We start from the raw sequence: 16,434 nt of genomic DNA, 5'->3' as shown, positions 1-16,434 counted from the left end.
AACCACCACGCTACTGGCAGGGCCTGTTATTTAACATGGGACTAATTTGCTTTTCACTTAACTACAATTAAACGATTGCGTATTTGGCATGGATCAAAAAGTAGTATTAAAAAACATAACTTAACCTACGTGTAGCATGCAAAAACATTCTTAAAAAAGTTTTTTAAATTTGTTTTTGTTGAAATAAAAAAAAAATATTTTCCATAAGGACTTGACAGAACTAGTTCAATGTTACAGTAGGTAAACGTTATCGTAAAATTGTGAAATTTGGCTTACAAGTAACCTTATATATTCAGTCTTAAAACTACTTTTTAGTTTTCTTGAAAAGTGAATTGGTTTCAATGTTTTTCGTTGTTTTAAAATAACTCTACAACTGCGACCCCCTCACGCGCAGCGCGGGGCGGCGTAACAGTTCAGCGTTCTCCACACAGATAGCACTAGGCCAAATTTACACCGGAGGTGAATAATTACGTAAGCGAATCGGTCCCCACGAAATATCTTGAGCTGAAAAAAGGTAGCATAGCTGTTGATGATTCATTTTAAAGCTTAAGGTCCGAGGACGATAGGAAAAATATCAGAAGTGTCAACAATTACCCCTGCTCTGCCCCGCAGGCCGTCAAAGATCCAGCCATTTTCTAATGGAAGTACTGCTACAGTGTTTCTATAAGCTGTTTTAAATATACCAGCTGATGTAAACATTGCGTATTTTGTTTATTGATTTTAGTGTTCTGTTTCTAGGTTAGAATGGTAATGCAGTGTTGAAATGTATCGTGTTAGGGGAGGACCGCAACTAAATGTGAAAAAAGTGTGTATTGAATTTCACTTTGTATAAAATAACTAAAAAGCAGTCATTGCTTTTATGGTCCCCTAGTGTTATTATAATAAGGTTGATATGGGATCAAGAGCAAAAACATATACGGTGTGCAATTTTATTAAAAATCATTGTGCCATTCCCAGCATCCGTTGTTAAACTTCCAGGCTTCAGTGCTTCAACCCAATCTGAAAAAGGTAAATAAATATGTTCGATCATTTCTATAATATTGAAATCGTATCTACTTAAACTACCAATAAAGGTTTGGAAGTGAAATATTAAAAAAGTCAGTAAACCAACTTGGTTGCTGAGTTATTCTGAACAGCTAACAAATTATGTATCAACAGCAATTAAATAAGTTGGATTCAAAATTAAAATTACATTTGTCCAAGAAATAGTGAGACAAGTATTGTCATCTAAATTGTAACCATTCCCAACAGTTTTACCTGATTTGTTAATTTATTTACCTGATATGTTGATACCAGAGGCTGAAGATGGGTTTTGATGAAAACTCGAAATATATCTCCAAATTTCTTTTAGTAATTGTATATAATTTTTATTTAGTGATGAGTAACCAACAAACCAAGAATAACGTTCCTAACAGCATAACTAACACTAACTTATACCCTCCAAAGATTCCTTGCTGCGTGAGAGATTGTAAGGATAAATTTTCCGGGGTGGTCTAGGGAGTTTGAAGTAAAGCGAGGGTCCGGGGGTTCACCCCTGTAAATTTCGAAAAAAATTGAACTGAAAGCTCGTGTTTTAACAAAATTGAGAGACAAAACATGATCATTTTTGCAATTTAAACATATAGTATTTCAAGCAGATTTATTTATCAAAGTCTTGGGGGGGGGGGGGAATTGCCCACTTGCCCCCTTTGGATCCACCACTCGCTGTCCAATTACCAAACATTTTTCCCTAAACAGTTAATTTTGTTAACCTTGTCAAAATTTGTTATACTACTGTTTCAGGCTATCAATTAAGCTAGTTGATATCTATGTAGTCCAAAATTGTTAACAAAAACTGACTAAAACTAGTGTTTCCTTACTTTCAAATGAATGTTTTTATTACCTTTTTAGCATTCTCCCTAAAACATTTCAATACTGCAACAGCCCTCTCGCAGTGATCCTTCTTACTCAGATCTATAAGAAACAAAACAGATATGATTACTTCTGGTGGTTTTACATTTTTAAACTGTTTGGTTTCAGAAACATTTTTTATCACAGTGCCAACATGGACCCAAAGATATTTACTAACAAACCCTAGCAAAATAGTGTAGCTAAAATCTTAGTCCTTATATTATGATAATATAGCATGTTTATGCCCCAAAATTTTCAAATGAAGTAAAAAATTATGAGATTTATTCTACCAATATTTTACCCCAATGAAATTATCTCAACTGTATTTGATCAACAAATTAGGATTTAAAAACTCATTAAAATATTCTTGATGCAAATAAACTGGACATCAATTTTTGAAGCTGCACATATACAAAACAGCTCTAAACTAACTCGGTGCTGAAGTTCAAAACTGTCTTTAAGAGACGAGGAGGAACCGATGGTAAAAATTGTTGATTTACGGCTTCTACCTCTCGGAATTTAACGAGATTGAACTTGTCGGGTTCTTACCCAACTTATCGCACTCAGCCAAAGCTTGTTCAGCCTTGTCAACACTGGTCTGATCCCCTGGAAAACTCTCGATGAAGTGTGGCGTCGCTGTCTTGTGGTCAATCTCAGCATTCTTGTTGATCTGTTGAATATCCATGCGATAGTGTGAAAATAATGTTGTAGTATTTGGTCGATAGTTTATTCCACAAATGCTAAATTTGCATTTGCTTACCATAAGTAAACAACAAAAATTTACTAGACAAGTTTTATTTGGTCCAAAGTATAATGACAAGCAGCAATATTTGAAACTGTCATTTGTCTTTACATTATCTCCATTCATATTTAGCTTAAAATACCTACATTCGTATGGTCGCCATTTCAGATTAAAGTATCCCAAAAAACAACTAAATTACTTGTATCATCATACATTAAAATAATAATTGTTGACAAAGTAAAGATCCTTTATATAATTTAAACATTTAAAAGTGTATTTAACTATAGAATATTTACAATTTAAACTCTTGAAACTATTTGAACATCTGAAAGAATATATGTTATTGAGAATGCTTGTAAAGAATGAACCAGAGTTTTACATGTCTACTCACCAATCCCTTTTTCAGGACGAAACATTCCATCAGACACTGAAAGAAACAGACATTGATGTTATCCTTGCATAAAATAAATATTTAATTTAAAAAAGATACAAAAACTGAAGAATGAAAGTTTAAAGCGAGGAGAGATGAAAAATAAAAAATACCCCCGCCGCAGCAAACCTGCAGACTAAGCGAATTCCCATATACACAGCTGGAATTCCACTAAATTATTCCCTTAAAATTGTCAGATTTATTTCCTATTTAAACATCATTAATATTAATGAGTACTTAGGTTTGCTGCCACAGGGAAGAAAATAGGGGATTTTTATTGAAATATTAATAGCTCAGTATGAAGTAAACAAAATTTCAAAATGTCATTAATATATGTCCATCACAAGCAAGCTACAACACTGTATTTATTATCCATAAGAATAACATGGTAATTTTAAATTTACATTATTTTGCGATTTTTCCGTAACCGTTAGGCATGCAACAATTCTTCAATATACTAAATTATTTGTTTTTTTGAGCTCTACAAAATGGTTTAGAAAGAAATTGCAAAATTTTATGTTTTCAGGGTGAAAAATTAGAAAACCCCATTTTTACCCCATAAAACCCCCCATAAACCCCTGTTCCCATAGTCCGATCATGCTGGTTCGCGAACTCGTTCGAATAAATGTAGGTTTACACGTTTATACCAAATTTCATCAAAATCGGATGATTTTTGCTCGAGTTATCGCGCTAACGGACACATATATAAATAAATAAATAAATAAATATAAATATATATATATATATATATATATATATATGAATTTGAACGGATGGTGTTTTTGGCCTCTGGGGACCTCAAAACGAAAAACTAAATCGGTCCCGGGTCCAGGTCTTACCACGAGACCTACGGTAATAGCTTATTCCCTATATGGGAAATTCGCTAATAAAGATAATTTATGCTCACTCCCCATTTTTGTCAGCCTTTACTTAGAACATATTGTGATCTTTTCTAAAGTGAGAAACTGTAATATGTATTAACCCCGTAAAGCTAAACGGGCTTATAACAGAAATTTATTTATTAAATATGCACAGTCTTCGCATTTCTAAGGTTCTTGAATACTTAACTTCAATAGCCATGCAGAACACATATTTGAGTTGGTTTGCCCTATCCAGCAAGGACGATTTTTTAATGTAGCCTTGAACTAGGCTGTCTGAGGCTACTTATTAGAGGTTTTAATTTAAATGAATTTGACCCACTGTGGTTCAAAACTCCATTTGCACACTATAAACTCTTGTAATTTTTTTATGAATAACATATTGATAAATCGTGTTGCACAAAGTTTTGTTAGCTTACACTAAAATAAACCCATAGATTTTTTCATACAGCATGTTATATATTTTTAGATTATATATTGTACATTGAAAATACTATATTTAGGCAGTCTACGTTGGCATTCCCAGACCGTCTGAAGATGGCAACATAGATTGACAAAATGTATTATCTCTATTGTAAAACGTATGAATTAAAGTATTGTATGACAAAAACGATTTTATTTAGTGTATAAATAACAAAGAAAAAATGGACCAATTCACAACATGTACATTTTAATAGGACTCAACACTAAACTCCTAGGTACAAATAATAATGCAATATTGGTTTACTCTTTAATACCTAGATCTACACCATAAAGACCGAAGAGTGACTTACCCATCTCAATCATGTTGCAATTTAATTATCAAAAAAGTAGTCTATTTAGAAGCAATTTTCATAAACTGTTTAGTATGTCTTTTGTTTACAATATGACTGTGGTTAAACATTCAACTGAAGGATCAGCTATTGGAATACAATTCATATTTAAACCGTTATAAAAATTGTTCATCAGCAACACTGGATCTTTGAAAGTGAACTTGAGAAATAATTGAAACGCAAGGGGCGAAGCCCTTAGGGAAATGTCTTTTTCCGTTACCATTCGCAGGTGCTGGATCATCTATCTTCTATATATTTAATACACAGTTGTAACACTGTTTTCTCAGTAATTACTGGACCGATCTACAAGATTTATGTCTCAAATTAAAGGGGATAGTGTGTAGATTTGCCGAACTTCCTTAGAATTTATACGTTTTTTCTAAGGGCTACGACCTACAGCCCTTTAAAGGTCGAGTCAATACAATTCTTATTGAAGAATATAATACGGTACACAGTTTATAAATTATTCGTCAGCTGTTTAATGTTTGTCAGACATTTGTTATTATTTTTATAACCTCACTTTCAGTATGCAATTATTATTAAACTTGGAGTTTCTGTTTATAAATACCGATTTTGATCAAGGAAAGTGCATTTGTTAACTTATTTTTGAAATGTTTTAGTTTTCCTGCAAAGTGATCTGAAGAAAAGTGGTAATTGAGTTTAAGTTTGAGTATGGAATGTGAAATAATACCCATAGTAGGGAACGGACACTTATTGTTTTGATCAATATAATTTATCCTCTACGGCCACCAGAATAATCATGGGGAAATCCGCTTGCAAGTTGTACATATAATTGCTAATGAGTGGGAAACATACAAACATTTTATAGTAGGTGACGAATCTTACTCAAGATCAGTGTTAGACGTTCAGTGGTACCAAACTTTAACTTCTCGAGATGGCGAGTACGCTGGGATACGTGGAACTACAATATATCAGTGAATTTATTTTCAAGTACACATGGAAGTTGCTTGAGAAACAGTGACTTACCATTCGGTTCTGGCGAAGAAGTATATGACTTGATGTTTAATGGCAATGTTGACTCGGGTCATTATAGCGTTATAAACTTTATCATTAACCCCAGGGTGTGAAAAGTACAAAAAGAAAAAGAAAAGGTAATCATTAACCAGGGGTAAAGAGACATACCGAACGAAAAAAAATTTAGAGAACCATCGAACTAAAAAGGTAAAGAGCAGTGTTGGTGTCAAATGTGCTCTGGAAGTCCCTACAAAAAATTCCAACTCTTTTGAATTGAGGTCGTTAGATTGGATTTGTCACTACTTCAAATCTATGAATTTCGAGTCAGAACGGTCAGAACAGACTAACTGGGACACAAAAATGTTTTAGATTTCCTGCAAAGTGATCTGAAGGAAAGTGGTAATTGAGTTTAAGTTTGAGTATGGAATGTGAAATAATACCCATAGTAGGGAACGGAAACTTAATGTTTTGATCAATATAATTTATTCTCTATAGCGACCAGAACAATCATAGGGAAATCCGCTTGCAAGTTGTACAGATAATTGCTAATGATTGGTAAACATACAAACATTTTATCGTAAATGATTAATCTTACTCAAGATCAGTGTTCAACGTCCAAATTTTACCTTCTCGAGATGGCGAGTACGCTGGGATATTTGGAACTACAATTTATCAGTGAACTATCCCCTAACTATAATTTTTCGAGTAGGCCTACACAAGGAAGTTGCTTGAGAAACTGTGACTTCGGTTCTGGCGAAGAAGTATCTGACTTGATGTTTAATGGCAATGTTGACTCGGGTCATTATAGCGTTATAAAACTTTACCATTAACCCTAGGATGTGAAAAGTACAAAAATAAAAATAAAAGTTAATCATTAACCGGGCGTAAAGAGACATAATACAGAACGAAAAAAACATGTAGAGGAAGGTAAAATGAACTCCTTATCAACATTGTGAGTTTATGGAAAATCTTATTAACAGCGACTATAAAAAAGTATTAAGGGTCAAAAGAGACAAAAAACTATTTGAGTAAAATATAATACAAATCTGCATTTGAAATGGCCAGTTCTAAGTCTCACTTGAATCAACATCTTTCTGGTAGTGGTAGTCTACATAGTTTTAAAATCCACGACTCCTTTTCCATCAAATTGGACCGTTAATACCCTCTAACATTGAACAAAGTATGCCCAACTTTATATATACGACGTAAACACAGCTTTAACTCAAAGTATGGGTCAAAGATTCGTGAAATGCGACCAACTGCTGATGCGTGATTTACATGTAGGCTAAGTGACTATCTTTATTCCATACAACAAATGTAATGAAAAAAAAAACGAATATAGGAATATATTTGAGCAAATTATCTAAATAGCATAAATAGCTGCTTATTAGGTTATCAGCTTTGCCCAGTTCGTATACTATTTATTTTTCAAATGAAACTCGAATTAATATAAAACATTCATTTGGTTAAAATAATATATCGGTTTGATTAACATAAAATAGTTTATACAGGCAAACTACCAGTTCTATTTCATGTAAAAAATTTAACAACCCCTAAATAAAATAGGTACAAAGATAAACAGTTTGTTAATTATTATTTCTTTTATTGCTGACAATATTCCCGTGGCGGAGCACGGGCGGTTAACTAGTAAAGCTTTAAAACGACACCTTAATCGTGAAAATCGGTTGAAGAGGATAGTTGAAAATCGGATGTTACAAAGAAAACCTTTATTGTATAAAGAATATAGATATGCTTGCAGATATCTTATAGTATGGCTAATACCGTACTTACTTGGCCTTCTTTGGACTCTGGAATAAGCCATTTGTCCAGTATCTCTTCAATATCTAAAAAAATAAAGACAAAATATAATGAAAATTATACAGCAATTTTATTTTTAATATCAGAGTCACACCATGAACCGTGATTATATATAAACCTTCGGAATTTGCATTATTTTACAGGTTAGCACTAAACAATATTAAATAGAGTTCGTTAATTTGTTATAACTGTTTTTGGCTATAGCATTCCTTTTCTGACAATTGAGTTAACTTTGTCATATATGTATGTCAGTATGTGTATTCTACAAATACACATACATAGGGTAAGAATACAAGTGACAAAAACTTACTAAGTCCAGTCTTGTGTTCTTCCTCACATTCCTTTAGGAAGGAAAGCTTTTTCTCTCGTGGTAGCGCTCCCTGTAAATACAATAATATATTTCAAAATATTGTTTAGTACGATAAAAACTGTTCAGTAAGTTAAGTAACAATATCTTGGTCACTGTACCAACTCAGCGTTGATTTCTTGTGACTTTGCAATGTAGATAAATGTAATGTAATAAATGTAATGCCTATCAATAAATTGATTGACAACTAGCAGTTTTGTACGTTAGTTATTTGGACTTTTTTCTTTAAACAAATTGTATTTAGTAGTTTGTACGAGTATTAGTATCATCAATTTTCTGGCACTAATTAACACATGTCTTTAAAATTACTCACGTTTGACGAATGTTTTTAGATTTAGTTTATTTAGCTTCAGATTTAGATAAATATTATTTCAGTTTCAAAATGTTTTAGACATTTGCCCAAAGGAGAGATTTAAGTTGTAACTAATGTGTAGACAATCAGTATTACATTGAAAAGTCAAATATTGTTTGAAGCTTTCAGTTGACCTCTGTCGTTAGTCATTGACTTTAACAGTTGGAAAATTATTACTATTGTTAACGGAATTTCAATAGTAGCCTATAATCTGCCAACATTATACAAACATTTTTCTAACCTGTAATACAGTAGACAATCAATCTGTAGTTTTTTATCGTATTCAAGTAATTTAATACACAGACTTACTTTCAATTAAAAAAAATAATTGAAATTAATTGATTATCCTATGACTTTTTGAAAACTGTAACCAATATAATATCCAAATCACCAATTAATTTTATCCATGAGATAATGACGTAACCCCTAGGTCTAGCCTGAAGTAATGTGAAAAAACGATTCCGGGCTCGTGCCTAGCGTCCAAGGACAAAGAAAAAATAATATACCGCTACATAACAACGTTTCGTTGCTCAAAACATAATATGTACATAATAAAAATAAATTACGAATAACAAATTACCCTTCACTAAGCTTGAAATTAGTGATATAGGCCTTGTAGCATGTGTTCATAACAAGCTATCCACTGTATACTAGCAAATTACAAAATACTGTACAAAGAGAAAAATAGTATTTGTGTCTATTAGGCAAAGAATACACTAAAGATTTGATTGTTTATAGATGTTCTAACTAAATAAATTTATTTAAAAACTAGGGAAATAATGTGGTTGTAATTTTAGGAATAGATAATTTTGGAGCAAACAAATTTATTTGTGGACCAGTAGTATAGGCATATTGCGGGGAACAGTGAATGATGCTGTAAACACTAGATAACTAAAAGTCTTAGCACTGGATGTATGGGGGGTTTGATTGGAAAATTAAAGGAGAAGAAATAGATTTGATCACATCATTATAACAATATTCCAAGTAAATTAATTACATCTGGGGGTTTGGTATAAAACTATTACCGAATGCTAAATCCCAATGAAAAAAGAGACAAAATCTTAATTCATTCAGACGCGCAAAAGTGAAAAATCGTTGTCACAAGCATTTGAAACTAATATGATTTTTGATCATACTTTTATACTTTTTATGATCATCGGTGAGCGAAATAGTCGAACAACGGGTTTCAATGACTGGCATGTTTCTGATGATGATGGGCGAGAAACATTCTGTGCGGGGGTCACATAAACTTTGTCAATATCATAAAAGTGTATCTTATTTTTGTTTATAATTGTATACTTATACAGAGTACAACATTACAGTACAGAGTTGTTTCTTGTTTCAGCGATCAAATGTCTATGGGTTGTAATACAAATGTTTTTCGTAAATTATAAAATGTGTCTGTTTGCGATATTGTTTTAACGATTAAACCTAATTAACCACCACCAAGCAAGGCTCGGTCCCGGTACTAAAAATCTAATTCAGTGTAGATGTTATAAACATTGTACTCAATAGGTTGAAAGAACTCACATAAATAATCCTCATTCAAAACACATCTGTGAGCAATACCTTCACAACAATAATCTCTGCAAGTTTTTCATTTAAATTTTGATCCTGTTGAGAGTTTTCCGCTAATTTGAAATTCAATTCTGTGCCCTTGAGACATTTCAAGGTCATGAAGCATTGTTACGCCTTATAGTAAAACACAATTGTTCCTTTTTATGACATATAATCAATCATTTGAATAATGCAAATTTGTGTTTTCAATATTGTGCATAAGGGAAATTTTAAACTCGTAAGCTCTAGTTCAAGTATATAATAGGTTGCAATGAAATGATATACCTTTAAGAATCCCTTAGACCTTTTGGAACAAAAACCTTTGGGATTGGTTTCCGGCAGTTAAAACCCCAACAAAACGTAGGTAAACTTTGAATATTGCAAGTTATATTTCACGCCTACTGAAATATCTAAAGCATTATTATGCATTCTACGTTGCTTACGTTTGAGCTTTCGAGCTTTCTCCGATAAAATCTTCTTCATTGATCAAGTGACTTTGAAAAGGGAAAGTTTACTTCTTGTCCAATTGTAAAATCCGTTGCCTGTTTAGGTGTCTTGAACGGCGTTTTAGTATACTAGAGTAGGTTTAACACTGTGCACCAGGCTCTTAAATAATATAGTAAAATCAATTGTTCACACTCATATAGTTTATTTTGTTGAAATATATCAAAAATTGGCTAAATAACATGAATTACACATAGTAAACAATAAACACCATCTAAATACATTGGATGGAGATATACTTTCAAATTGCCTTCAGCTAATACAAGGGTGATAAATCTATAACGGAGTACTGTTTGTTGAATTTATGCCATAGTTAAATTTAAATGTAGTAATTGCCTACGAATCACAAATGATTTGAAAGAAAATCGGTCCGTAACTATACATTTTTCTGTGGATATGCTCCGATTGCTATAGGTACACACCAAATCTGTTATTGGTCAAGGTAATTTCATTTCATTTCGTTTAAATAATTAAATTCTTAGAGTAATTGGAAAAAAATGTCTACTGTATTACTGACAGTATTACTTATGTCAACGATTTTAACTACTTAATAGAGTATGAAGTTCAAAGAAAACGTTTAACATCTTGTTGAAACCTTTAAATATGCAACAATACATAACTAAGCAAACTATAAAATTGAAGCCAACCAAAAGTGTTACTCAAATTACACTAGAATCGTCAAAAGGTAGTTAGTATTCCTTCTAATATTATCTACTTACCAAAGCGGCGCCTGAGAGAACAGCTAGAACTATCAGCGTCTTGTACAGTTTGTTCATGATGGAGGTAGGAAGACTGGAAGACTGACAGATCTGCATCAGCTGAACAGCTGATCACGTGGTCAAACACTTCCTTGTCAGAACAGCTGTTCGCCAGACCGGTCTTCACGACCTAGATCCATGATTTAAAATGTTCCAGCGTTTAGTTCCGAGACGTGCGAGGTCATACCAGGCACCGTGAAAGACAATAGCAAATTACACTGACAAAAGAAAGAAAAGTTGTAGTACAGATGTTTTTACAAATACAAGTGACTGTCCCCAATTCCTTTTCAAAACAATAATGGTTGAAGGGATAGGTTAGAGTTCAATTGATATACGTTTTGAAAAGAAATTATACAACTCTTTTAAAAATTAACACAATTAAATGACTAACCTAGCTAAATTAAAATTTAAAAGAGTATGGGTAGCTAACAGCTTTTTACCCAGATTTAAAATTAAATTACAAGACTAAACTTGAAAAGATCCTTCAGTCAGACCTGCGCATTATGAAAAGACAAAACAACAAGAATTAATGCGCCCAACCCCTCAAAAGATGCTACTGACAATTTCAACGAAAGGAAGATTTTTAAAGTTCATTAAAGTAAAGTAAAGTTGGTTTGTCAGTCGGGGAATATTCATACAGCTTCTAAACAAGGGTTACTCAGTTTTGACCTTTGGACTTTGGGTGCCTAGAGTAATAATTTATTACCGTAATGGAAAAGTAAGCTGTATTGAAGAATATACAGGGTGATCAACTCAAGGAGGCCACCATTAGGATATCGGAAACGGCAAGAATTAGAGAAAACTTTAAATGGAGGACATTCCTTTATTTTTTGTGGCAGTTAAAAATATGATTTTATTTTTTCGAAATTCAGCCGCCATTTTCCAAAATGGCGGCCAACTTTGAAATCTCTTATGGAACACCCTATATTTTATCATGTGTTCGGATAGAACATGCAATTTAAAAACTTTTTTTATCATGACATTTTTCGATAAACCCACTCGTTTAGGAGTTACAGCCTATTTAAAAATGACTTCCGGTGCACATTTTACATCATGCAGCTCCTAAACAAGTAGGTTTATAGCGAAAATGCGAAGAGTAAATCAGTCAAATAAGTCTTAAAATTGCATCCCCATTCCATTAAGACCATAAAATACAGTTTTCCACTTTTCAAGTTTGCCGCCATTTTTGAAATAATATAATTAATATTTTTAGCGAATTTTATGGTCTTTATGGAATGTGGATGCAATTTTAAGACTTATTTGACTGATTTACTCTTACAAGTCAAGGATTACGTGGAAGGAAAACAGCATCACAAATTCTGTTTAGGTTGCGATAAGGGTCTTTAGTACTGGAAAGTTGATGTTGGATGTTCATGTCATAACTACTTTTTGTAGTTTATAACTGAGATAGTATACCACTTTATTTTGTAAACTTAATTCACTCTCATAAATAACAAACAACAAACAAATGTTTAAAAGTTCTTTTGAACGCTATTTAAGTTGATGATATATTTATTATACCTTCTGTATCCAATAGTCAATGATTATACTCACAGGAAATAGTGCCTATTCTCCGGAGTGCGAGAAGTTAAGATCAAGTTGAACATCATTAAATTCCAAGAGGTTTAAGTCATAAATCAAAAGTTGTTAACATCGGTCTCTCCTCGTATCTTTAGAAACTTCGGCACCCAGTCAGTCCAGTGCTGTTTGTATACTATGTGAATTCCAGCTTCATAGATTGATGCCCAGTTTATTTGCATTAAGAATATTTTAATTAGTTTAAAATCACAATTGCTTTGTTGATATACAGTTGAGATAATACATGGGGGTAAAATACTGCTAATATACCTTATAACGTTTTACCTCATTTGACAAGCTTGTGACATAAACATGTTATATTATCATAATACAATTTAAGAACTAAAGATTTTAGCTACACTATTTTGGTAGGGTGCATCAGTAAATAGCTTTGGACACTTGTTGGCAAAAATGTTTCTGTAACCCAACAGTTTTAAATTTAAAAATACCAGAAGTAATCATATATGTGTTTTTATAGACCTGAGCAAGAAGGACCACTGCGAGAGGGCTGTTGCAGTATTGACATGTTTTAGGGAGAATGCTAAAAAGGTAATAAAAACATTAATTTGAAAGTAAGGAAACATTAGTTTTCTTATTTCTTTGTGATATATAAATCAGATAGTTTTAAAGATCATTGGAGATTTTACCCATTCGAGTAAAAATTTATCGATTTCACAGCTCAATGAATAACATTTACTCTGATAGTCATATTTATACATCATTAATGTAGAAATCTAGGCAAAATGTGTCATCAGATAACATGTTTGCCGAACAGACTGTTGATTAGTTGATTGTTGTATTGTTAGCTCAGAGTCCGAAACCATGTAGTTGTCATATGATTAACCAAAACGGTATTGACACGTCTTTTAATCTGCTGAAATTACTATTTACTGCTTTTCGTACTCGAGAAGAGTGTTTTAAATAATGGTAAACGTATGTAAACTTATTAATTGGATTAATAAAAGTAATATAATAGTATAAAGAGTTTACGTAACGTCTGAGTTATAATCGTTGAATTTGCAATACAAATTACATTTCCTCAAGTTGGTACAGCAGCTAGTTTATTTATAAATTTGAACACTTATGTAAGTGATATATTTATTTAGTAAGTTTACTGATATTAAAAACTTTAATAGAGAAGATTTGATTCACCAATATCAAGCCAAGCTTTTAAACTGTCGTACAAAAAATATAACTTTTAGGTTCGAAACTTCCCAAGAAACATTTGAACATTTTACAACTTTGTACAAACAAGTCTGCGACGGTTAACATTCCCTTAACACATACTTCCGTCCACGGTTGGTTGGAAATTTAACAAAAACAATAAACAAGTTTGACCATCTTTCATAAGTTGGATTGCTCGTCCTACGTATGTGTTTCGTTTTTAGCGAATTTCCCATATAAAGAATAAAATATTACCGTAGTACTCATGGTAAGACCTGGACCCGAGACCGATTTACTCTTTCGTTTTGAGGTCCCTAGAGGCCAAAAACACCATCCGTTCAAATATATATATATGTCCGTTAGCACAATAACTCGAGCAAAAATTATCAGATTTTCATAAATTTGGTATAAACGTGTTAAACCTACATCTATTCGAACGAGTTTGCGAACCAGTATGATCGGACTATGGTAACGTGAGATTATTGGGGAAAAATAGGGTTTTACCATTTTTGACCCCAAAAACACAACATTTTAAATTTCTTTCCATACCATGTTGTAGAGCTTAAAAAACATATAATTTAGTACATTGAAGCTTTATTATGCACCTAATGTTTACGGAGAAAATTAAAAAAAAAATTCAATTTAAAAATCCCATGTTATTCTCATGGAGAATAAGTCAACTGTTGTAGTTTGTTTGTTTATGAACATATTTTGATCAAATTTGGAAAATACATTCATTTCTCACTAAAATATTAACATTTTACAACAAAAAACACTTTTTATCCTCCCTGTTCCAACAAACCTAAGTACTTAATAAACTAATTCTATTTAGGCCTAAATAGGGAATAAATGAGATATTTTTATGGAGACTTATAGTGTCAATCCAATTAGGAAAATGGAAATTCACTTAGTCTGCAGGTTTGCCGTGGCGGAGAGTAACGCATCGTACCTGTTTGGCAAACAACAAATGTAACTTTATTTTGAAACCAATGAACTACCCACTACTGTACGATGGTAAATATACTATTATGGATATATTAAAATGTGGTAGTAAAATTCTACAAATCTGATTACTCTATGGGTTTAGGCTGCATAACAAAGTATAAATTATAGATTTAGGAGTTTCGAGACGACAATGCCATAGCCTACATGTTATGCTCAAAACAATTGTGGTATTATTTTAAAGTGTGTCAACAGATTAATTTTTGTTCAGAACTAAATTTAAAACAAGTATAAATAAAAAACCATGTTAACATTACTAATTTCTTCACTATTTATTTCTCATTATAAGTCATAAATTGAAATTCAGATTCAGTAAAACTTATCCTTTTATGGTTCAAGAAATATTCTTTAATCAAACAGGTGAACAAGTGTCGAAACTGCAATACAGTAAATAGTAAGATATTAATTCAAAAATTGTTATAAGAAGCAAAAAAATAAAAAAAAAATTTCTTATTTTTGCTGATATTTCGTTTTAAAAAAATTATAAGAAGTTGCATTTACCTTAGAATATTTCAAAACCTACTTTATAAACTGTGTAAAGTTTTCAATGTTTCTGCGCATAACTGGGCTAGTAATACAAAATCAACCGAATAAACTCTATGTGGAACGCTCTGTATTTATCTCTGTATTATTCTGTATATACAAACGTAAGTTATCCTTTTACATCCGATTTAAATAAGGTGTAGAATTAATTACGTTTGGCAAAAAAGCTAACCGTTTTTTACGGTTTATTACTAATTTAAGGTATTACTGTCAATAATAAGTCAGCTGAATCTCCTCCTCAATCTTTCCGCAGTTATTTCACAGGAGTGCATTTCAATTGTACATAGAACAATGTTAATTAAATTAGTCGAAGCAGTCCGCGAAGTAAGAAGTTTCCGCTATAGCGGTCCAATGAGTTTTAATTAAGTCTTAATTAAATTGCTGAGGGATTGTTACAGTATGGACTTAAAATTTAAAAATTCATTGTCATTCAATTAATTGTTAGATTTTATATAGAGGTGAAAGTACGTTTATAGTAGGCCTATTAGACGGCAATAAATACTCTTTCATGTTAATTTACTACTACACAAGTAGTAGTAAAGTATGTTAACCAGTTTTTCATACCTTCAGCTAATCAGGTTTATTTTTAGAACATTTGTAATTTAGATTCAAATTACTTGTAAAACACCCCTTAATTTTCCATTAACATTTCAATCAATTGAATGAAATAATGCGTCTCTGTTGTTTAAAGAACATCTTCAATAATCATTAGGCTTATGAATTACGTAACAAGTCAAATTATTGGATTTATTTTCTATTATCTAATTATTAATTAACACTAATCGATTAACTTTGTACTGTTTTGAATAGGTCAAAGGCTTTATTCAGCGTCCATTAAAAACTAATTTAGCTACAAAGGCCCACGTGTAAATTGGATTCCAGAGTTTTTCTCACCTACGTGAAAACGTAATTACGTTTTTAGTGAGGCTTCTAGCTTAACGTGTAGTGTCCAAGTTGGAATTTGTTTAACTTTTATTAATAAAATATATTTATAAAAAATAATAACCCGTACTAAAGAGAGAAAGTAATAAAAAAAAAATGAAATTCTAATTTTAGTGAAGATA

At 32.0% G+C, this 16,434-nt stretch overlaps 1 protein-coding gene across 1 annotated transcript; it reads right to left on the bottom strand.

The window, feature by feature from the left end:
* Positions 1-915: 915 nt before the first annotated feature.
* On the bottom strand, positions 916-11,172 carry LOC128993402 (general odorant-binding protein 1-like). The gene is made up of 7 exons (XM_054417291.1): positions 11,045-11,172; positions 7,856-7,925; positions 7,519-7,571; positions 3,024-3,059; positions 2,440-2,560; positions 1,883-1,953; positions 916-999 (listed from the first exon to the last, which is right to left on the bottom strand). Exons 1-7 carry the CDS (start codon positions 11,138-11,140, stop codon positions 982-984), a joined length of 465 nt encoding a protein of 154 aa, XP_054273266.1. The 5' UTR covers positions 11,141-11,172; the 3' UTR covers positions 916-981.
* Between the last annotated feature and the right edge of the window lie 5,262 nt (positions 11,173-16,434).

The sequence above is a fragment of the Macrosteles quadrilineatus genome, unplaced genomic scaffold (genome assembly GCF_028750875.1).
Source record: "Macrosteles quadrilineatus isolate MER2022 unplaced genomic scaffold, UCM_ALF_1.0 Scaffold_4__1_contigs__length_99947679, whole genome shotgun sequence".
Classification (NCBI taxonomy): Eukaryota; Metazoa; Arthropoda; class Insecta; order Hemiptera; family Cicadellidae; genus Macrosteles; species Macrosteles quadrilineatus.
Note: the sequence above shows the minus strand (reverse complement) of the source record. Positions and strands in the feature narration are given on the sequence as shown.

What these genes read in the sequence shown, in the direction of transcription:
- LOC128993402 (XM_054417291.1), bottom strand. Translation starts at nt 11,140, where the DNA reads ATGCAGATCTGTCAGTCTTCCAGTCTTCCTACCTCCATCATGAACAAA. An exon ending in TTCTCTCAGGCGCCGCTTTG is followed by an intron (nt 7,926 to 11,044) that starts GTAAGTAGATAA and finishes TTGTATTTACAG; the next exon opens with GGAGCGCTACCACGAGAGAA. An exon ending in GGCTGAGTGCGATAAGTTGG is followed by an intron (nt 1,954 to 2,439) that starts GTAAGAACCCGA and finishes TGTTTCTTATAG; the next exon opens with ATCTGAGTAAGAAGGATCAC.